The 21,385-nt window shown below is 36.2% G+C and overlaps 2 protein-coding genes across 2 annotated transcripts; both read left to right on the top strand.

Annotated features, from left to right (window-relative positions):
* The first annotated feature begins 1,151 nt into the window (after positions 1 to 1,151).
* Positions 1,152 to 2,283, top strand: LOC148690855 (uncharacterized). Its single transcript, XM_088685441.1, has 2 exons — positions 1,152 to 1,233; positions 1,331 to 2,283. Exons 1-2 carry the CDS (start codon positions 1,152 to 1,154, stop codon positions 2,281 to 2,283), a joined length of 1,035 nt encoding a protein of 344 aa, XP_088541567.1.
* A 402-nt stretch (positions 2,284 to 2,685) lies between these two features.
* Positions 2,686 to 5,670, top strand: LOC148690856 (uncharacterized). The gene has a single exon (XM_088685029.1). The coding sequence runs from the start codon at positions 2,686 to 2,688 to the stop codon at positions 5,668 to 5,670; it is 2,985 nt and encodes a 994-aa protein (XP_088541155.1).
* Positions 5,671 to 21,385: the final 15,715 nt, after the last annotated feature.

Genomic DNA, 21,385 nt, shown 5'->3' on the forward strand with positions numbered 1-21,385 from the left:
AAATGGCAACTGTCATCTTCATGTACAACCCACGTTCTCTTATTACGGGTTACACATTTCTAAAAACTTTTTATATTATGTCCAGCCCACATCCGTCATTTATGATAGGGTTTAGGGGTATTAAAAAAGTTTAAAATTCTACTCATCCAGTTGACATAAAAATTATAACTCTATAAACAATGCTAATTTATAAAAGAAAAAAACATGAAAGCTAAATCATATCCAAGTCCTAACACCAACCGAGAAGTGTATATAGGCCCGTCATTTCGTTGCACTAATACCTATTACACTTCAAAAGTATTTTGTGATCATTTTATTTTGTTCTTTTGTATTATAGTGATGTGTAGATAAATGTTTTTTCTTCTTCTGTTCATAGGCATCTACGTAGACTTTTTCGTATTTATGGAATGTAACATAATTTGTATTCAATTTAGGTTCATTTATTTTTTAATTTTTTAGATAAATTTTTCCATGGAGCGTGGCCAAAGTCGTGCAAGACAATGGCGTCAATCATTGAGTCCTGAAGAACATCAAAGATATCTAGCTTGACGACGTCTAATAGCACAAGAAAAAAGACAACAAATTCCAACTCTATATGATGATCATACTATGACATCCCCCAGTAACATACAACAAGAAATTCTTGGTATTTATTTCATATTCCTTTTTCTTTAACTCATACTAATGCAAAAAAAAAAAAAAAAAAATCTAATTTCTAATTTTTCTTTTAACTATGCAACAAGTAGGTCCCAATAATATACAAGAACGGGTTCAGTTGGCTAACTATGATGTTGAGGTCGACCCCAGTAATATAGAACAACAAATTCCTGGTATTTATTTCAATTTCTTTATTTGTATTTGTTTCACACTTAAAAAATTAGGTTATTTTTTAAGAACAAAATTTAGTGAATTGAAATCTCATTGTATTCTTTTCTTCGATACTTTCATATTGATCTCAATGTTGTAGTTATTTTTAGTGGTAGTCTTACGAAATATTAGACTCACAACTAAATATATTAAATATTAAAGACAAATTTTTTAACTAATCGTATTATAATGTGGTCTATTTATTAGAACAAATTGAGCATGAAAGCGCGAATTCAAGGGTTTTGTCAGATATCACAAATCATGATGACCAAACTTCTACTACAATGCGTACTCATATGGGACAGTTGGCACATTCAAATAGGTCACAAATATCTTATGGGATGTTCTCAATTCCTCCCCACAATGGTGAGCTTAGTATATAATTTTATCTTTATATAGATATGTGATTAGTTACAAAGAAAATTCTTATACTGAATGTTGGATATTCATGTAAAAATATCAGAAGAAGAACATGCAAATAGAACCAATTGTCATGTGCGCCAAACCAGAGCAAGAAGAAACCACAATTGTGCTAGAAATTATAATGAGAATCGGGGTATCCTAGGTTGCCAATTATCTGCTCCAACCACATGTCCGTACTGCTATGCACGATTGTTTGCTCGAGAAACTTTGAATATGTGTTGCTTGAAAGGAAGAATTGTTTTACTCCCAATACAATCCCCACCAGAAATGGTTGCTCTTTTCTCTGACCAAACAAATGAGGGTAGACACTTCAGGCAAAATATTCGAGCTTACAATCATGCATTTGCGTTCACTTCAATGGGAGTACACGTGGATGAAAGAATTAATATTGGTGGTCGTGGGATTTACACATTTCGTGCTCAAGGTGCATTATATCATAAGATTGGTGGACTTTTACCAAATGAAGGGAACAGACCGCGATTTTTACAAGCTTATATATATGACACTGAGCATGAAGTTGAAAACCGAATGTGTGAAAGTGAAGTTTTAGATAGACGTGTGGTTGAAAAGATACAACATATGTTGAACAACCATAATCCTTTTGTTCATACATTGCGAAGCCTCGGACAACGCCAAGATTTGCCGAATTGCAAGTTGATCCTAAAAGAGCAACCAATAGATCGGCGTCAGTATAGTCTACCATCAGCATCACAAGTTGCGGCAATTATAATAGATGGAGATAATGCCACAATTGCAAATGGAAGAGATATCGTGGTGGAGACAATTAGTGGAAGACTTTCTCACGTCCGAGACTATGTTGAATTTTATGATCCCTTACAATATCCACTATTGCTGCCTTACGGTACATATGGATGGGATGTTAACAGTCGTGATGATGGTGGAAGAGCAATAACATGTTGCGACTATTATGCTTATATGTTACAGGTTTGTACTAATAACATAATTTACTTCCCGGTATATATAGATGAATGATGATTCCTATATTAAAAGCAATATATGAAATTTGCTTTTGTAGATACGCCATAATGGATCATCACTTTTGCTTCGAGGTGGACGTCTCTTGCAACAATATGTTGTAGATAACTACATTAAAATTGAATCACAAAAACTTAGATGGTTGCGTTCTAATCAAGCCACAGTTAGAGCGGATCTCTACAAAGGACTTGAAGACTCTCTAAATGCAGGTCAACACAATGCAGGTATATATATCGTTTCAGTCATCGTTATTTAGAAATATAACTTTGCTTAAAGTGTGTACAATATATACAGCTAATTGAAAATAAAATATTATTAGGTAGCATCGGGCGTAGAATTATTTTACCATCATCATTTGTTGGAAGCCCACGTGACATGTACCAACGATATCAAGACGCAATGACTTTGGTTCAAAGATTCGGAAAGCCAGATCTTTTTATTACCATGACATGTAACCCAAGTTGGGAAGAAATCAAAAGCGAATTACTCGCTGGACAAACTCCACAAGATCGCCCTGACTTACTCACTAGAGTATTTCGTGCAAAACTTGAGCAACTAAAAGAAGACATCATTGAAAAGGGGGTATTGGGCAGTGTTGTTGCTTACGCATACGTTATTGAGTTTCAAAAACGTGGTCTTCCACATGTGCATATGCTGGTTGTGTTAGATGAAAATGATAAGATCAATAACCCAGATGAGTATGACCGAATTGTTAGAGCTGAAATACCAAATGAAGATGTAGAGCCTCAACTTTATAATGTGGTGTTAAAGCATATGATTCATGGCCCGTGTGGGATTCATAATCCTCTATCTCCATGTATGAAAAATGGGAGTTGTAAGAGAAAGTTTCCCAAACCATTTGCACCAGTCACCGTTCAAGGGAATGATTCGTATCCAATTTATCAAAGGCGAGGAAATCGATTGCCCGTCTCACTTAATCGACAAGGAAACATAATGGTTGATAATAGTTGGGTCATTCCATATAATCCATGGTTGCTGTTAAGGTATGATTGTCACATCAATGTCGAAATTTGCGCAAGCATAAAAAGTGTCAAGTACTTATATAAGTATGTTTACAAAGGCCCAGACAGAGTGACAGTTGAAGTGCAATCAGACCCTCAATATGATGAAATAAAGCAGTTTCAGGATGCAAGATGGGTTTGCGCACCAGAGGCATTATGGAAAATATTCAAGTTCATTATTAATCGAATTTATCCATCTGTTGAGCGAATGCAAATACATCTTCCTAATATGCACCAAGTTCAGTTTCGTGCCGATGAAAGCATAACAAATATTCTACATGATGAGAGTACAAGAAAGACAATGTTGACTGAATTTTTTACACTTAATCATGTGGATGTAGAAGCGCGACATTATTTATACATGGAGATACCATCACATTACAGATGGATTCAAGCTCAAAGAAAGTGGTCTAAAAGAAAGAATCGTAACAAGGTTATTGGGCGAATATATGCAGTTTCACCTGCTGAAGGCGAAAAATTTTACCTTCGGATTCTTCTTAATCATGTTAAAGGACCAACATCCTTCACAAACTTGAGAACAGTTAATGGGGTTTTGCATCCAACATTTAAGCAGGCAGCAGAACAACGAGGTTTGTTAGAAAGAGATGACAGTATTCGACAATGTTTGTTAGAGGCCTCCACAATTCAGATGTCGTCGGCTTTAAGAAGATTATTCGTCACCATATTGGTATATTGTGCACCAATTGGTGTTCGAGGGTTATGGGATGAGTTCTGTCCATTCATGATGGAAGATTATGTTTCCATGACTAACATAACTCCCACACTTGCTACCAACATACTCTTGCGTGAGTTGAACATACTTTTGGTTCAATTTAACAAGAGTATAAACGAGTTTGATTTGCCCCAAATGACAAGAGGAAATGAATCAAGTTCAGGAATGACCGGATGTATTGAAGATGAAATATCCATATGTATTCCACAACAAGATCTTGATGCAATTGAACGCTTAAATGATGACCAAAAAAGTGCGTTTAACATAATAATGGGTGCAGTTCAACGATCGGATAATGCAACTTTGTTTGTGGATGGTCCCGGTGGAACTGGAAAAACTTACTTATATCGCGCATTGTTAGCAAGCTTGAGAAGGTTGGGGCACATAGTATTAGCAACAGCATCATCTGGAATAGCAGCTACGATATTGCCTGGTGGGAGGACAACACATTCTAAATTCAAGATACCACTTAGTCTCGATGCATCATCGATGTGTTCGATCGGTAAACAATCTGATTTAGCAAAGCTAATACAAAAGGCAAAGGCAATTATTTGGGATGAAGCAACAATGACGCATCGTCATGCATTTGAAGCACTCGATCGAACGTTCAGAGACTTAACAGATATTGACTTACCATTTGGGGGGAAGATAATGATATTTGGGGGAGATTTTCGACAAGTTCTTCCTGTTATCCGGAAAGGAACCAAGTCCGAACTAATCCAAGCAAGTGTTGTTAAGGCATCATTTTGGTCACAAGTAAAGATTTTAAAACTCAAACAAAACATGAGATCCATAAATGATTGTGAATTTTCAGAATTTTTACTTCGTGTTGGTGATGGGAATGAAGATGTTATTATGGATGATATGGTAAAACTACCTGAATGCATGGTGATACCATGGGAGAGTGAGCATTCCATTAATCAATTAATTGCCAAAATCTTCCCTGACTTAGAGGATCATATAAATGATGCAACCTACATGGTGGAAAGGGCAGTGGTAACTCCTACAAATGAAGACGTTGATATATTGAATGAAAAGATAATCAATATGTTTCCGGGTTTAGAAGAGACAATGTATTCATTTGATTCAGTTGAGGATGACGCAAGGAATTTGTATCAGCCAGAGTTCTTGAATTCAATCTCACTTGGTGGTTTGCCTCCGCACAAGTTAACTCTGAAAAGAGGTGCTCCAATCATGCTTTTAAGAAATATTGATCCGAAATTGGGATTGTGTAATGGTACAAGATTATTGTGTCGTGGTTATTACCGAAATCTTATTGATGCTGAAATTCTAACTGGACAATTTGCCGGATCCAGAGTTTTCTTACCAAGAATCCCTCTCAAAAGTACTGATACTGCTGGGCTTCCATTTGAACTTACAAGAAAGCAATTTCCAGTGAAACTAAGTTTCTCTATCACTATAAACAAATCTCAAGGTCAGACAATACCACATGTAGGCATTTACCTTCCAGATCATGTCTTCAGCCATGGACAATTATATGTGGCTTTATCGAGGGGGGTCTCAAAGTCAACCACAACCTTGTTAGTAAAAAGTGGCTCCATAGTAGGCCAACAAGGTGTATTTACACGGAATGTAGTATACAAAGAAGTCTTGCTTCATTCCAGCTAATTATGGTGATTCGTAATAGGTAACAACTTTATTAACGATAACCTTTCAGTATGCATTTCTCACTTATCAATTAACTATTTTTATTTGATTTTTAATTTTCTCACTATCGTTTGTAGATTGGCAATGAAAATTTGAAGCATCAATCATGAACAAATGGGTGGAAATTGCAGCATTGATGTCAATATGTAAACTTTCTTTTCAAAAGAAACAGTGACATATAGACTCTATGAGTATTGTGAATAATGTACATATTGTTATGTAGGATTTATATTTTGACATTTAAATTGTTTTGTATTTTGCTACGAGTACTTACTGTTTTCATCTACTATTTTTTTTTTTATTTACATATACTTGCTATTGTTCATAGGCTTTAGGTAGGAACTTGCATCTAAAATCGTATGTTGTTGGATAAGTGCATGAATAACATTTAAATCATTACTTTACACAAAGTAAAAACGAAAAACATGATAACTTTTTAGGACGTGCATGATAAAAAAAGTTCCTCTTTGCACAATACATTTAAAGTATATCTTGACAATTAAAATGGGAAAAACTAACACAATACACCTTTAGGGGCGCGTAGCGCCCGTGATGCAAAAATGCCTCTCGCACGCACGTTAGTGCGTGCAGAGAGGCTAGTTATATATAAAGCAAAGAGCTCAATGAACAGTGTTTTTAGTGTCACAAGCTTCACAAAAAAAGTAATTGGACAAAAATGCCCCTCAAACAAAAAAACTTCAAAAGCAACTCAAAATCATGCAACAAATGTGACAAGGGTATTTTCGTCATTTTAACAATGTTTTTTAATAATTAATTTTTTTTGTACATTTTTTTTTAATAATTAGTACCTCACAATAAGCTAGTAATAATGTGATTCAATCAGTTGTTTATTAAATATTATTTTCTCTATTTTTAAACACGTTTAAAACATCTTAAAAGGTGTGTAATGCCGGTTATAAAGAAAGTCTTTCGCATGCTGATAATAATGTGATTAAATTAGTTGTCAAATGATTTTTTTTTTTTGAACAAACGATATTATCTATACTAAGGAGGAAGGGGTGGGCTTAGCCTCACAATGGGTTAGCAATAATGTGATTTAATCAGTTGTTTATTAAATATTATTTTATCTATTCTTAATATAAATTCAATAGAGACCGATTTTATTATGTGAATTCAGCTACTTTAATTGGTTTATGAGAGGTTTCTTCTAGCATGATCTAAGATTATTATTCATTTACTTCAAATATTTGACTTTCCTTTTGTCAATTTATGCATATAAATATATTTAAAATGTGTAAGTCGTGCGTACCATACCGTAATTAAAAAAAAATCTTTTGCACGAGCGTCCCACTAATGATGGCCTCAAATATTTTCAAATATGGGTAATATTGGGTCCATGAGATGTGCTTAACCGAAGCCTAACCCATTTACCAAACTTTATCCCTCCTAAACATGGTTTATTAGGCTGTCTTCTAGGATAAGCATTGTTTTGTGATGTTATTGGTCTAGTTATTTTTAAATATAAAATTTCGTTTCATTGACATTATAAGGTGTAAATTAATAACATCACATAATATGTCATTCAAATTTGTTTTATTCTTGTGTCTATGCTTGCTTATATCATCAAATTTGTGAAAATACTTCTTTTTTTATTTTTTTTTATAAAGAAGATTTTTTGTTTCTAATGTGGAAGTGATAGTGGGAGAGTGAGAATTTAAATATAAGACTTTACGACGCATGGATCAACATTCTCAATCAGGTGAGTTACAAGTTTTTGCTTCATAAGAGGAGTATATTTAATAACAACAATCTTCAAACTACTTACGTATCACATTCTGAATTATTCAGATGAAATCTAACTGTTAGAATAATAGGGGTATAAATCATGTAGTTTAGAACTTGGTGTTCATTTATGTTTGGTATGAGACCTATGTGACAACATGTACTATATTTTTTACACGCACTCGTATGATCATATGTCCTATGAGGCTATAACACTATGGCCATTGTTGCCCTAACAAATTAATAAATTATACATCGATCATCCCTTCCCTTCCATCCAAGGCTCCTCTCTCTCTCTCTCTCTCTCTCCCTGTGTAGTCAATATCTGTCCTTGTTTATTTAACAAAATAAACATCAAATCTCTCTCTCTCTCTGTCTCTGTAGTCATTATCTGTCCTTGTTTATTTAACAAAATAAACATCAAATCTCTCTATCTCTCTCTCTGTAGTCATTATCTGTCCTTGTTTATTTAACAAAATAAACATCAAATCTCTCTCTCTCTCTCTGTAGTCATTATCTGTCCTTGTTTATTTAACAAAATAAACATCAAATCTCTCTCTCTCTCTCTTCTGTGTAGTCAATATCTGTCATTGTTTATTTGACAAAATAAACATCAAATCTCTCACTCTCTCTCTCTCTCTCTCTCTCTTCTGTGTAGTCAATATCTGTCGTCGTTTATTTAACAAAATAAACATCAAATGATTGTAATTACCATTAATTGTGCCGAACTTGTAGATGATATTGCATGTTAACAGCCCTAATGTAACGCATTAGAATTTAGAGGACAGGATTCCGGCAAATTCGTATGAGCCTTTCCTGCTCCTTCCTTTTAGTTTTACATTCCGTAATCCATTCCTGGCTGCTTACAAATCTTTTACAAAATATTAGCTCAACATTAATTGTTCGAGTCTAATGAAGTCAATTACTGTCCCAAAATATAACTGTTTGTTAAAAATCATGCAATGTATTGGACCATTGTTTAGTGAATTTTTTTACTTTTGCAGCATCTCCAGTAGTCTTCTGTGTCACCCTAATCTTATCTTATTTTTTTTCAAGTTTTATTAGCAAGTCGGATAGTTATACCCAAATTTGTATTTAAATTGGTTTCGTAATTTAAGAGGTTAGGAAGGTTTGTCTATACATTTAAAGTTTTGTGTTCGAATTCCCCCCGATTATGAATTTTATACCCAAAATTTATTTTACACTACCCTTAACTTTAATTCTTTAAAATAAAAAAAAAATAAAAAATAAACTTTGCCAAACATGGACTTTTCAATTTATCTATCTATTTAGGCAATCTCTAACCGAATGTTGGTCAGATGACTTGTTTTAGCCCTCTGGCCCTCCAATAAATTAATCTTTTAATGAACAGTGCAGGGCCATATTTCTTATCATCTCAAACCGAGGGTCAAAGGTCCATAGGGCTCGTTTTAACCCTGTCACAAAACCGAGGGCCAAGGGGCCATAGAACTCGTTTTAGCTTTGTCATACAAAACAATCTCCAACCGAGGGTCAAACATAATTTATTATTTAAATTTAAAAACTACAACAACTTAAATTTAAAAACTACAACTTAAATTTAAAAACTATAACTAAAATTTAAAAAATACAACTTATAAAAAAAATAATAAAATAAAAGGGGGAAGTGGGTGGGAGAGTCCCACATCGGCTGTGGGAGAGGAAGTAAAAAAAAAAAAGGAAGTGGGTGGGAGAGGGAGAGATTTGAGTAACCAAACATACTTATAAAAGCCACATCTCAACGCTCAGCTTTGAACAAATCACCTTTGGGCCTATAATTAAATATTTTAAAAAAAAAATTTGGCCCAAAAAAATATAAAAAACAAAAATTGTAAAAAAAAAGCAATCAAATATAACGGCTAGCGGACGTCAACTAGCAGTTGCATTCAAATTTTTGGCTTGACCCGGGACTAGCTGGGTTGGGCTAGTCAGTTGGCCCTTTGGCCCTTTTTTGTCCAGTGGGGCCCACAAGCCATTTGGCCTAGTCCTCGGTTGGAGACGGTTTTTGGGCTATTTTTGGCTCTTTGACCTTTTGGACCCTTCGGTTGGAGATGGCTTTAGAGTCCGGGATAGCTCCCTAGCCAAACGGAGAATTTTATGGGTATGAAGAACACATTTTACGAGGTGTACTATTCTTTTTATTTTGATATGGATGAATGAAAGAGTTGATAAATTACACTTGTACAAGATGAGGAACAATATCTCCAAACAAAGGATATGGTTATGACGCCCTTGTATACAGACTTATAATCTCAATATTACACCCTTGTATTGAAGGGCCAACCTTGAGGGCAGTCGGGCAAGGTGATGGCCTAGGTCCCCCGATCTCGGGGGAAGGGGCACATTTTTTTCATACAGCCTGTATATGATATAGAAATGGATAAAGCAACAATACATATATATGCTTGCCAAACTACATGCAAATGACAATATTATTTAGACAAAAGTCTATTCATTAATTAATTCAGCACATGTTGATGGTGGATAATTGAGTTTGTTTTTGGATTTCACTTTCCATCTTCTCTTACGAGGATCGTGCACATCCTGTGACCCAAACACTTCGGAGTACAACTAGATCATCCTTTAACCCTTGTTGGGCATCTCCAAAACTAGAAGGAACCAACCAAGTTTAGATGTATGATTATAATTAAGCCTATAAGTACGCACTACGTTCATGAATAATTATATATCAATTCAATATGCTTCTTCCTTTTTCATGTAGTTATTCATCATTAGGTTTTGGGACGTAGGTATATACTAGATCTAGATGGGATACATAATTTAGTTAGGGTACGTAATTCAAAACTAACCGAACTACAAATGATTGGTTGATTTAACAATCAAGTTTTTTTATGGACAATTGTTGATACTAAGTTTAAATATATCATAAAAGACAATTGTTGATCAAAATAAAGCTAAAAAGGGCATAAATTACACTTATATGGAATTGGATCAAAATTAATCCAATTTGTTCACACTGATTCGAAAAGGTAAAATGTTTGTTTCTTGTGATTTGGACGAAATCTGAACGGTAATCATGAGATTCTAATCCATTTTTTCATGATCAATGATAACCAGGTAATTGATCACAACTAGCTCTCGAGATTATTGAGGGCTCACTTAGTTCATTCTACGTATATATGGGTAGGCTATGAAAACTGTAATGTCGGCGGATACCAAATGAAACATGATTTGAGAGAGGCGGTGGATTAATATTTGGACCACGCGGCCATGAGGCCAGGCAGGGCAGGCAGCTGAGGCAGGTCCTTTGGCATTCGGGCACTATAAATAATATAATTGTGTGGGCATTGTTAGATATATAGAAGAGAATTAATATATACATAGCTGAACAAACTCAAACCTACCCACATTTACCCTAATGCACGGCATCTATGGAAAAGTTTGGATTTCCTCGTCAAATTTTGTTTTATTATATGTGTTAGTTGTGCAACATTGACATGTCACTTTGCCATGCACCACATAAGTCATGATCATTTTGGTGGTTTAGTTTGTATTATTTGTTTGCAACTCTCAACTGTTTGGAATCAATGCAAAAACCATAACGAGCCTTGCCTTCCTCTTTCTTTAAAGAAAAAAAACGCTACGGTACCTTTTACAAAAAGTAATGGTACTTTTTGTTTAATAAAATTATTAGTGATTATAATAAAATTATCTTTTATTGTTATTTATTTTTGAATTCTCTACTTTCACGTTTAACAGCATCACAACATAAAGTTAAGAGTTCAACGCTTGAATTACAAAGATATAAGTTACACTATATTAATCATCAAAATTCACAGTCTAAAATGTTAGTTAATAATTTAGAACGACTATAATAAGGTTAGTGTTTACGTTGTGGATGTCCTTTTACACCGTTAAAGTGAACTTTTTTACATTGACGTGATTGCATTACAAAATCATCGTTCAAATTAAAAAGTACCGGTACCTTTTTTTTCTTTCTAGAGAGTGTCATAGACTAACTGAAAAAATAAAAAATTCATGGGCCAACAGCATGCAAACCCTAACTTGCAAATTATCTCTGCATCCAGTATTACTATTAATACAGATTCATGAATTGTCTCTCTAGAAAAATAAAAGTTAAAGTAAAAAGGCACAATGAACGAAGAAAGAAGAATGATAATTCGCATGTGAAACAAATTTCCCATGAGCTTCGGGGACGCTTTCCTCTTATTCGGTGCGAGTCGACAATGATGTGATGATGACCATGATGCTGATGTGATGCTGCGAGGATTTTATAAATTTATATGGCTTGTATCATTCTCACTCATAACTTGGAGCTCGATTCTACGTTCTAAACTTCTAATCATGTCAAGAGCTTTGATACAATTTACTATTAACATTTATATATGTTTCCCTCTGATTTGGTCTTGCCTATGATTGTCGACGATTTTGTATAATTCAAGTGATTTGACCCACGGTTATACAAAATACGAATATATGCTTTTGGTTAATTAATACAATTCCTTTCACTTCTTGTGATTTTTACTTAAATAAATACTTTAAATTGAATGTCCGAAACTCTCTTATTGAAGTCATAGTCGTGATTGGGTGATTGGTTAACGGCAATGTTGCTAAGATGAGCCGACAAGTTCGTGTTGCATTTCGATCTTTAGAAACAAAACAAATGACCTAGACATGTCACGTAGTACTACGATCTAATAGTATTCCTGTTCATTTGTAAGTGAGAAGTCTTAAGTTCGATTCTCGTTAAAAGTGAATTTGAACCTATTTGGACCTAAAATTACATCATCGGTCTGTGCAATCAAGGCCGTTGAGTAGGCATAGCTACCAACCGTTGGATCGAAGAGTGAAGATAATTTTGTTATTATTGAAGGATAATATTATGATTTTTATCATAATAATTATTTTTTAATATGAATTATCTTGGCATATTCTTAAACGGGATATGATGCAGATTATATCCCCAAACAAGCAGTACAATTCAAATTAATTTGGGATGTCTGATGTGAGGTGGTGGTGACAAATGGACAAGTAGCCAAAAATGAATTTAAAACAAATTTGAAATTTATTAAATGGGGATCAGGATGCATGGGTGGGTGATGGAATTATAATAAGACAAGAAAGCCTAGTAGGCTAGGCTTTTGGTCATGATGGGATAAGTTAGAATGGGCTTTTATTATCTTTGAAAAGTCAGCCATTTGAAGATAGCTTTAGCGCCTATACCGTGGATCAGTCATTCTATGAGTTAAGTTTCAGTCATATCATCAAGGTCGAAAGCAAGAGTATCTCATATCATGCTTTCTCCCTGTCATTTCCTTTGTCATTGTTCTTACCTACAAAGACAAGGATAAAGAAAACAATATGTCGGAACCTCCAATCAAACTTTCGGTAAGGAACTGACTGCCTGGAACCTTTCATGATTGCTTACCTGGAATTGCTCTCAAGTAGCCATCTTCAACTGTTAATGGAGCTAGGTCTCAAGTCACCAACATCGTAGAATAATTAGCCCGTTGTTGGCTCTTTACACTGAAGCTGCCACGCATAGATGAGTCACCAAGAAGTGATGAACCATCCAAATGTTAGAGTTGCATTCCACTCATGCATCAGTGAACAAATACTACAAGAGAAGATGCCACACATGCATGGCAGAAAATCAGGGAAAATACCATTTTTGCAAGGGGAACAGATAAGACAACTAAAAATGATACATTGAAGCATGTGGAGACAAGCACAACAAAACACGTGCTGATTCATCCCCGACGGAGCCAAAGATCACTTGTCACATGAAGTCGCTCATGGTCCCATTTCATTCAAGAACAAACCCCAAGGCCCTTGAAGAAATCACAAGTCCGATTCAAGATCAAGTGTCCATCACCCTTGAATCAAATTCAGCTATAGATAAATAAAGTAAATTCAAACTTTTGGAGGAAATCAGAAGACCCTGTAGCCCAGTTCAAGAACAAGCATGTGGAAAGTTAACAACAAGTAAAGCACATTTTCGGCAACTCTTCTTGCTAAGAGACTGAAGCAGAATGATCAACTATTAGTCTAAATGATTTGAAATCAGGGGGAGATATTCATCAGGGGGAGCATCCAAAACAGATCAAGACTTTAACCAGTCAATTGAAGACTTATGGTTATCCAAGGAGGAGTATTGTGAATAATATGGGATGGGCCACATGAATGGTTGTTACTATTTATGCACAGTATTTTCACTATTCATTTGTGGAAAATTTGTAAAGTAAATAATGTTCTCTTTGCTTGTAAAATGAATGAGAGATGAAGAATGAGAAGAGACACTAATGAGGATAGAAGCAACATGGCTAAGAAAAGAGGAAGAATAGAGAGATAATATGGAGAATTATCTTTGTACTCTTATTATTCCAAATTATAATGAAAGCAGCACTGCTGCCCCGATGACGTACTCCAGTCACACTGACTGTAGAGGAATATAGTAAATTTTGTGTTTTGTTTCATTTATTCCACTGCACACACCGTCGATTTGACAACAATAACATATAACTAAATGTCTACTTTTTTTTTTAAATACATAATTGTATTTGTGATACATGAATTGCAAAATAGAATGACATATAGATTATAAAATATTATAACAATATTGAATACATAGGGAATAAACATATAATGAGTGTGCATTAAAATATTTAATAAGTTTCTTACAATTTATTGAATGAAAAAAATATAAAACAAAAGTTATTTATTTTATGTATAAGTAGAGTCGCGACCTAAGCGGATGCCTAGACATGTCTAAACGCTATTTTTCTTATTTTCAAAAACCTAGATATTAATATGGGTGGTGACCAGCCAACTAGTGCCTTGACGAGGCCTAGAAGATATTGGGCTGATATTTTTACTACCAATGCGTACTTTCTTTAATTTGAGACTCGCCATCGCTTGTTGTGCCACAACTTCATTAACTAATCTACTTCATCCAGTGCAGACCTGATGTGATGTTTTGTTTGAGTATTTACACACTCAAGGGAGTGTTGCAGTCATATTTAATATAAGAATATAATCGTGTAAATCCTAAAATATTTGAGATATATTTATTAGATTATATCATATTTCTATGATTATATATTATCCTATTAGAGTTATAACACTATTGTGGTAAGAAATATATGATTATATATTATCTTTTATTTTTTTATCATCATAAATAAAAACACAATAGGTAAAATAATGTACATCTCACAATTAAATCTCTTTGTCCCGCGGATTCCACTCCTTATTTCCTCTGTAATTGTTCGGTAAAATAGTCTTACAAGCACTATCGTAATTATTAAAGTTTTTTTCATGCATCCAGGTTGTATGCGTCAAATGAAAGCCCTAATTGCCGGTTGCCAGGTTGTGAAAGTGAACGGATGGGGACCACAAAAAGGAAGGATGAGGAAAGTTAACGAATTAAAAACGCTTGGTAACGGCTAGCTAACTGTTTTTGAGTTGACCAAGCTACCCTTTCCATGCACTGATGTTCACAAAATTGCCACTAACAACACGTCCGTTGCACGTCGACACTCTTGTTTTCTCCGCCCGTGGCTTGCGGAAAAGCAACGGCGATGTTTTACTAGCTTCACACAAGTCACAGTCTACAAACAAGGAAACGTCTTACCGTTCACGGCGCCAAACGAACGCAGAAAATACAACATATATATAAATATATGTAGTTTACCCGTGTAATTAGCTTCATTTTTTTTCACTTTTCAAAACGCACAAATAAGTTTATAAATATATACAGTGGAAAGATGTTGAGTTTTTGCATGAAGACGTAGAGTCAAACCCCGTTAGTGGTTAATATAACATTTAATCTAACAAAATATATTGTTTGACAAAAAAACACAAGGAATCGATCGTTACACCTAAGTTCATAATGTAAAAAAGAAATGTTTTAGTTTCAATGTTGTACATTTCATTCGATGTTGCTAATTCTTGTGTTTATGGTATTGCTATACTATAGACGTAATGTATAGCATCAAAAGATAGATATATGCGCTTTCACATAGGTGGATTGATAAGTGGTAACACCACTTGATTTACTATCTCAATGTCATCTGAGGGTAGTTGGAGTAGGTTAGTCGCCTAGGGCCTCCACTCGCCTTAACTTTGAAGGGCCCCTAATTTTATTATATATATATATATATCAATATTACAAATTTTGTGTCTGTTCAAATAAGAAGTTTACGGATTTTGAGTTTTTGTCTAAATACAATAGTCTATTGGGCTGAGTTGCTAAACCCAACATTTGTAAGACTTATTTATTGGGCTAAGAATCTTGAGAGAAACTTTACCGAATGAAATAAATTGGGTAATGAAAGTGTTGAACTATCTAGACAAATGGATGGCTGTTTTCCGAATGCAAGGGTTACTTATAAAATTTTGTTAACCATACAAGTTACAGTTGCCTCTGCAGAAAAAAGTTTTTCAAAATTAAAGTTGATCAAATCTTATCTTCGATTAACTATGTCATCAGAAAGGTAGAATGGGTTAACTATTTTATCAATTGAAAAAGAATTGGTTGAAAAATTAGATTATATAAACTTAATTAGTACATTTGCATCTAAAAACATGAGACGTATAATATTTAAGTAATGTTTGTGTATCTTTCTTCTTTTGATATTAATTTTTTAATGATTTTTATGTAGAAATAGATTTTTCATGTATTGAGCGAATTTTTTATTTTATACATATCAATGTAAAAAGAGCTGGAGTCAGAAAACTCTAGGACCCCACTCTAAAAGCTCACTAGGGTTTCTAAATTCTTAGAGCACTTCCACCGTGGGAAACCCTACCCCAGGCTATTCACTATTTAATCCACTCAATAAACAGTAACTACCCTTAATAAATAGTAACCGTCTTTTGCATCTTCACCGTTGCACTTGAATAGCCCTGGCAATAGGTAATAAATTATTATTATTATTATTATTTTAAATAATACAAAATAATTTTATTTGTAATTTCGGATATGATTTTTAATCGGTCTTATTGTACCACTTTGTATTAAAAAATTTATTTTTATTTTTTAAATTTTTTTCTTTTCACATGGTGCAAAACCTTTGTTATTTTCACATGGTGCTGATGCACCATTCCAAAACCTTCTTTTTTTTTTTTTTTTTTTTTTTCTTTCTTCTTTTCACATGGTGCCAACGCACCATTCTGTGTGTTTTTCTTTCTTTCTTTTTCAAGTTCAGCAGCTCTCTCTCACTTGATTTTCAACCCACACCTAGATTTTCAACCCGTGTCCCCCCCCCAACGCACCCAAACCCTCCTCGCCTCTCTTCCTCCATCTTCACCACACCACCACCGCCTCTCTTCCTCCATCTTCAACATCCCACGCACCTCAGCCTCTATCAACGGTCCCGACCTTCTCCGCTCCCTAACCAAACTCTCTCTCTCTCTCCTCTTTCCCCCAAAAACAAATCTCAAATCGTGCGATCTGGGCGCGCCAGTGGAAGGAGGAGGATCGCGAGTGCGTGGGGACGAAGGCGGTGTGGGGTGCGGCGGCAGTTGCAGTAGAGGAGGATTTCTTCCATTTGTCTGTGGTGTTCATCAACCTCAGCGACGAACTCCAGTGAGAGCCGTTGAGTTCGAAGCCTGGGTTTTACATTTTTTAAAATTTTTTTTTTACTTTTTTTTTATTAATATTTTATATTTTTATTAAATTTATATTATGGCTGACGTCAGCCCACGTCACGTTGCCTTTAGGCTCTTGAACTGGCAACTCGTGCCGGGCCTCTCCCTCGGGCCCGCTTGGGCTCCATCGCCAGCACACACTGAGCTTGGTTGCTCGGGCTCTCTGCCACTGTTCGCGGGCCTGTCCCTCGGAGGAGAGCACACGCTGGAAGTGCTCTTAGAGCCAACCCTGCAGCCTAAAAGTTATTCAACATGCACGCATACTGGATGAACATTTAGTTTAGTGACATATGTGCATAGAATCTCTCCATCTTATCGGAAAGAGACCTTGAATTCAAGTTTAAATGACTAAAGTTATAGTTGAATCAAGAGTTGTTTTCTTTTGATCAAGTTCTATGTCACAAATATGGCTATATTGAGCCAGATTAACTTGTTTAAACCAACTTTCTAGAAGAATATGGTTGCATGAAAAAGTAATGAGAGCCAATAAGATTGGAGAGTCAAACTTGAACCAACGAGAAAAGTTCATTGAGCTTGTCAAATGTAAATACTAAAGGGACACCTCATCATTAGATATTTTTATGTTTTCACAGCTGTAATTTGGTTGTAACTAATCTCTGTTATTAGATGCTAATCTAGTGGTCATTAGTCACTAAGTTTATTTAGCAAAGTGTATATATACTCAGTTGTAATTTCTTCTTCATTAAGAAAACAGAAATACAGAAAGTATTCTTTCTATCTTGGTATCATTCGCCTCTCTGCTTCACCGCTTTTCGATCCTCCTTTCTTTGCGGTTCGTTCTTCTTGATCTCGAGCTTCTTCTTCTCAACAATGGCGACGGCATCATCGTCGCCTTCTCTTCCTGAAATTGTTCCTCCAAATCCTGCATCGTCTAACTTCGTCGCCCCCAATTTCTCTGCGATGAACCCTAATTTTTCTCATTCGTCGATTGCATCAATCACTATCCAGAATATTAGTTGTATGGTGCCTACAAAGCTGAAGCGTGATAATTACTTAGTTTGGAAGGCTCTATTTGCTCCAATCTTCAGGTGCTACAAGCTCACCGGTATTGTTGATGGTTCCGAGCTCCCTCCTCCACCTTATCTTCTTGATCAGCATGGTTGTCTTACTGGAAACCCTAATCCTGCCTATGAAGCTTGGTATGAGAAGGTTCAAAACATTCTGATTTGGCTTAACTCTACTCTCTCTGAAGAAATCATTCATTTTACTGTTGGTGTAACTTCGTCTCACGATCTTTGGATTAATCTTGAAAATCGATTTGGGGGCGTCTCTGCTGCTCATATTCACCAACTCCGCTCTCGTCTCCATGCCATCCACAAAGGTGATTCTTCGATTTCTGAGTATCTGCAGCGCATCAAAGGTATTTCTGATGCTCTAACGGCGGCTGGTTCTCCAGTCTCTGATCAGGATCTTATTGCTGTCACTCTCAATGGTTTATCTGATGACTATGAGTCGTTTATTGACTCTATTATGTTGCGCATCTCTTCTACTACTTTGGATGAACTGCATGGTTTGTTAATAAACAAGGAATTATTCATGAATCGCAAAAAGAAAGGTGCTGTCTCTTCCGCTCAAGAACCTTTTCAGGCCTTTGTCGCTCAGTCTCAGGGTCCTCTTTTGCCTACACCACCATACTCTCCTTTTCCTCAAGCCTATGCTGCACATTTCAATGCTCCTCCCAGGTTTCAGAACAATCGTGGTAATGGCAAAGGGGTTTCTCAGCGCCACAATCGTGGTAACTACTCCAAGAACTTTTCTCAATTTCGTGGTAATGTTCATAATTCAGGAAATGGCTCTGGTTCTTTTCGTCATAATTCTGGTGGAAATCGCTATAACTCTGGTGGTTTCAATCGCACTACTCACAACAACTCTGGCTCTTATTTTGGGGGTAAAACGTCTTGTCAAATCTGTCATTCTCTTGAGCATGAAGCTATTGATTGCTATGAACACATGAATCATGCGTATGCTGGCAAAATACCCCCTGCCAAATTGGCTGCTATGTGTGTTCACACGAATTCTAAAACTTCTTCTCCGTGGCTCATTGATTCTGGAGCTACATCTCATATCACTAATGATATTGCTGCTCTTCATTCTCCTGTTCCCTACTCCGGCGAAGAGAATGTTTACATTGGTGATGGACAAGGTATGTCCATTCATCATTCTGGTACTTCTTTGATTAAAACACCGTCTGCTACATTTCGATTGAACAATGTCCTTCATGTTCCCAAGATGAAATTCAATCTTCTCTCTGCCTATCAGTTTTTAAAAGATAATTGTTGTGCATTGACCCTTGATTCTGATGGTTCTACAATCAAGGATCGCTCTACGGGGACGATGCTTTTTCAAGGACCGGTCCATGAAGGTTTCTATCCTCTTCAAGGCATTCCCTCCACTTCTGCCCCATCAGCTTTTCTTAGCACTAAAGCTTCTCTTCAGACATGGCATAGAAGGCTTGGCCATCCATCTACAGCAATGTTTAGAAAGATTTTAAATAAAGCTCACCTTGCTCATAGTGGTAGCAATTCTGTTAGCTTCTTTTGTACTGATTGTGCTATTGGTAAAAATCACAAATTACCTTTTTCTTCCAGTACTAGTCGTGCTTCTGCCAGTCTTGAATTGATTCATTGTGATGTTTGGGGTCCAGCTCCAGTTGTCTCTGTCAGTGGTTCCAAGTATTATGTTCTCTTTGTTGATGAGTTCACTAAATACACATGGCTGTTTCCTTTGAAGGCAAAATCTGAAGTGTTCTCTGTATTTGTCAATTTCAAAGCTTATGTTGAAAACTTGGTTGGCAATCGAATAAAAATTTTCAGATCTGATTCTGGAGGTGAATTTACTGGTTCTGCTTTTAATTCTTTTCTTGCTGCTCATGGTATTTGTCATCAATATAGCTGTCCCCACACTCCCGAGCAAAATGGGTGTGTTGAACGTAAACATCGACATCTCACAGAAACAGCTCGCACTCTTCTAGTTGCTTCAAGTGTACCTCACCAATACTGGGTCGAAGCCTTCAGCACAGCCTTGTATCTTATTAATCGGTTACCCTTATCCAATCTGGTCACCTCTCCTTAGGAACTACTCTTCAAAAGAGCTCCAGATTATTCTAAGCTGAAAATTTTTGGTTGTAGCTGTTATCCCTGGCTTAAACCATATGCTTCTTCCAAACTTGATGGCAAGAGTACCCAGTGTGTCTTTCTCGGCTATAGTTTGCAACACAAGGGTTACAGGTGCTTGGACATTCAATCTCATCGGGTGTACATATCAAGACATGTTCTGTTTCATGAGGATCATTTTCCTTTCAAAAGCACTTCTCAGTCACAGGGCCCTGTCTCATTGGGATCTGACTCCAATTCTTCTTCCTCATTCACTCTTCCCTTTCCTTATTGGGATAAGTCTCACTCCTCCACCTTCGACAGCACTGCTCCCTTATCTAATGCAGCTCCGTCTTCCCTACAATCCTCTCCTCCTATTTCTCCTTCCTCACCAGTACCTGCTGCATCTCCAGTATCTGTTGCATCTCCAGTACCTGCTGCATCTCCAGTACCTGCTGCATCTCCAGTATCTGTTGCATCTCCAGTACCTGCTGCATCTCCAGTACCTGCTGCATCTCCAGTACCTATTGCATCCTCAGTCCCTGTTCCATCCTCCATCCCTGTTGCTTCTTCTCCCCCTCTTATTCCCACAAGCACACATCCTGTGCTCACCCGGTCCAAAGCTGGGATCTTTAAACCCAAGATTTTAGCTGCTACCAAGCACCCTATTGACACCAGCACCTTTGTCCCTACTACTTATGCTCAGGCTTCCAAATATGAGCATTGGAGACAAGCAATGTCTGCAGAGTATCAAGCATTGCAAAGCACTGGTACATGGACTTTAGTTCCTTCCTCTCCCCATCAGAATATTGTTGGGTGTAAATGGGTGTTCCGGATTAAGAGAAAACCTGATGGTACCATTGACAGGTACAAGGCTCGTCTTGTAGCTAAGGGGTTTCACCAGCAAGAAGGGGTTGATTTTCAGGAGACATTTAGTCCGGTTGCAAAGCCAGTTACAATTCAAATTTTGCTCACACTTGCTGTTCAACACAACTGGTTTCTAAATCAATTAGATATCAGTAATGCCTTTCTGCATGGCAATCTGAAGGAAGCAGTTTTTATGCAGCAACCACCTGGATTTATTGATCCATCACAGTCATCCTTTGTCTGCAAACTTACCAAGTCTCTCTATGGTTTAAAACAGGTTCCCAGAGCCTGGTATGACAAAC

Source organism: Pyrus communis, chromosome 15 (assembly GCF_041283825.1).
Source record: "Pyrus communis isolate YQ-2024b chromosome 15, ASM4128382v1, whole genome shotgun sequence".
Lineage (NCBI taxonomy): Eukaryota > Viridiplantae > Streptophyta > Magnoliopsida > Rosales > Rosaceae > Pyrus > Pyrus communis.

Excerpts from the sequence above, each read along its gene's own strand:
- LOC148690856 (XM_088685029.1), top strand. The coding sequence starts at position 2,686 with ATGACTTTGGTTCAAAGATTCGGAAAGCCAGATCTTTTTATTACCATG.
- LOC148690855 (XM_088685441.1), top strand. The coding sequence starts at position 1,152 with ATGCGTACTCATATGGGACAGTTGGCACATTCAAATAGGTCACAAATA. Across the intron at positions 1,234-1,330 it reads CTCAATTCCTCCCCACAATG|AAGAAGAACATGCAAATAGA; the intron begins GTGAGCTTAGTA and ends TAAAAATATCAG.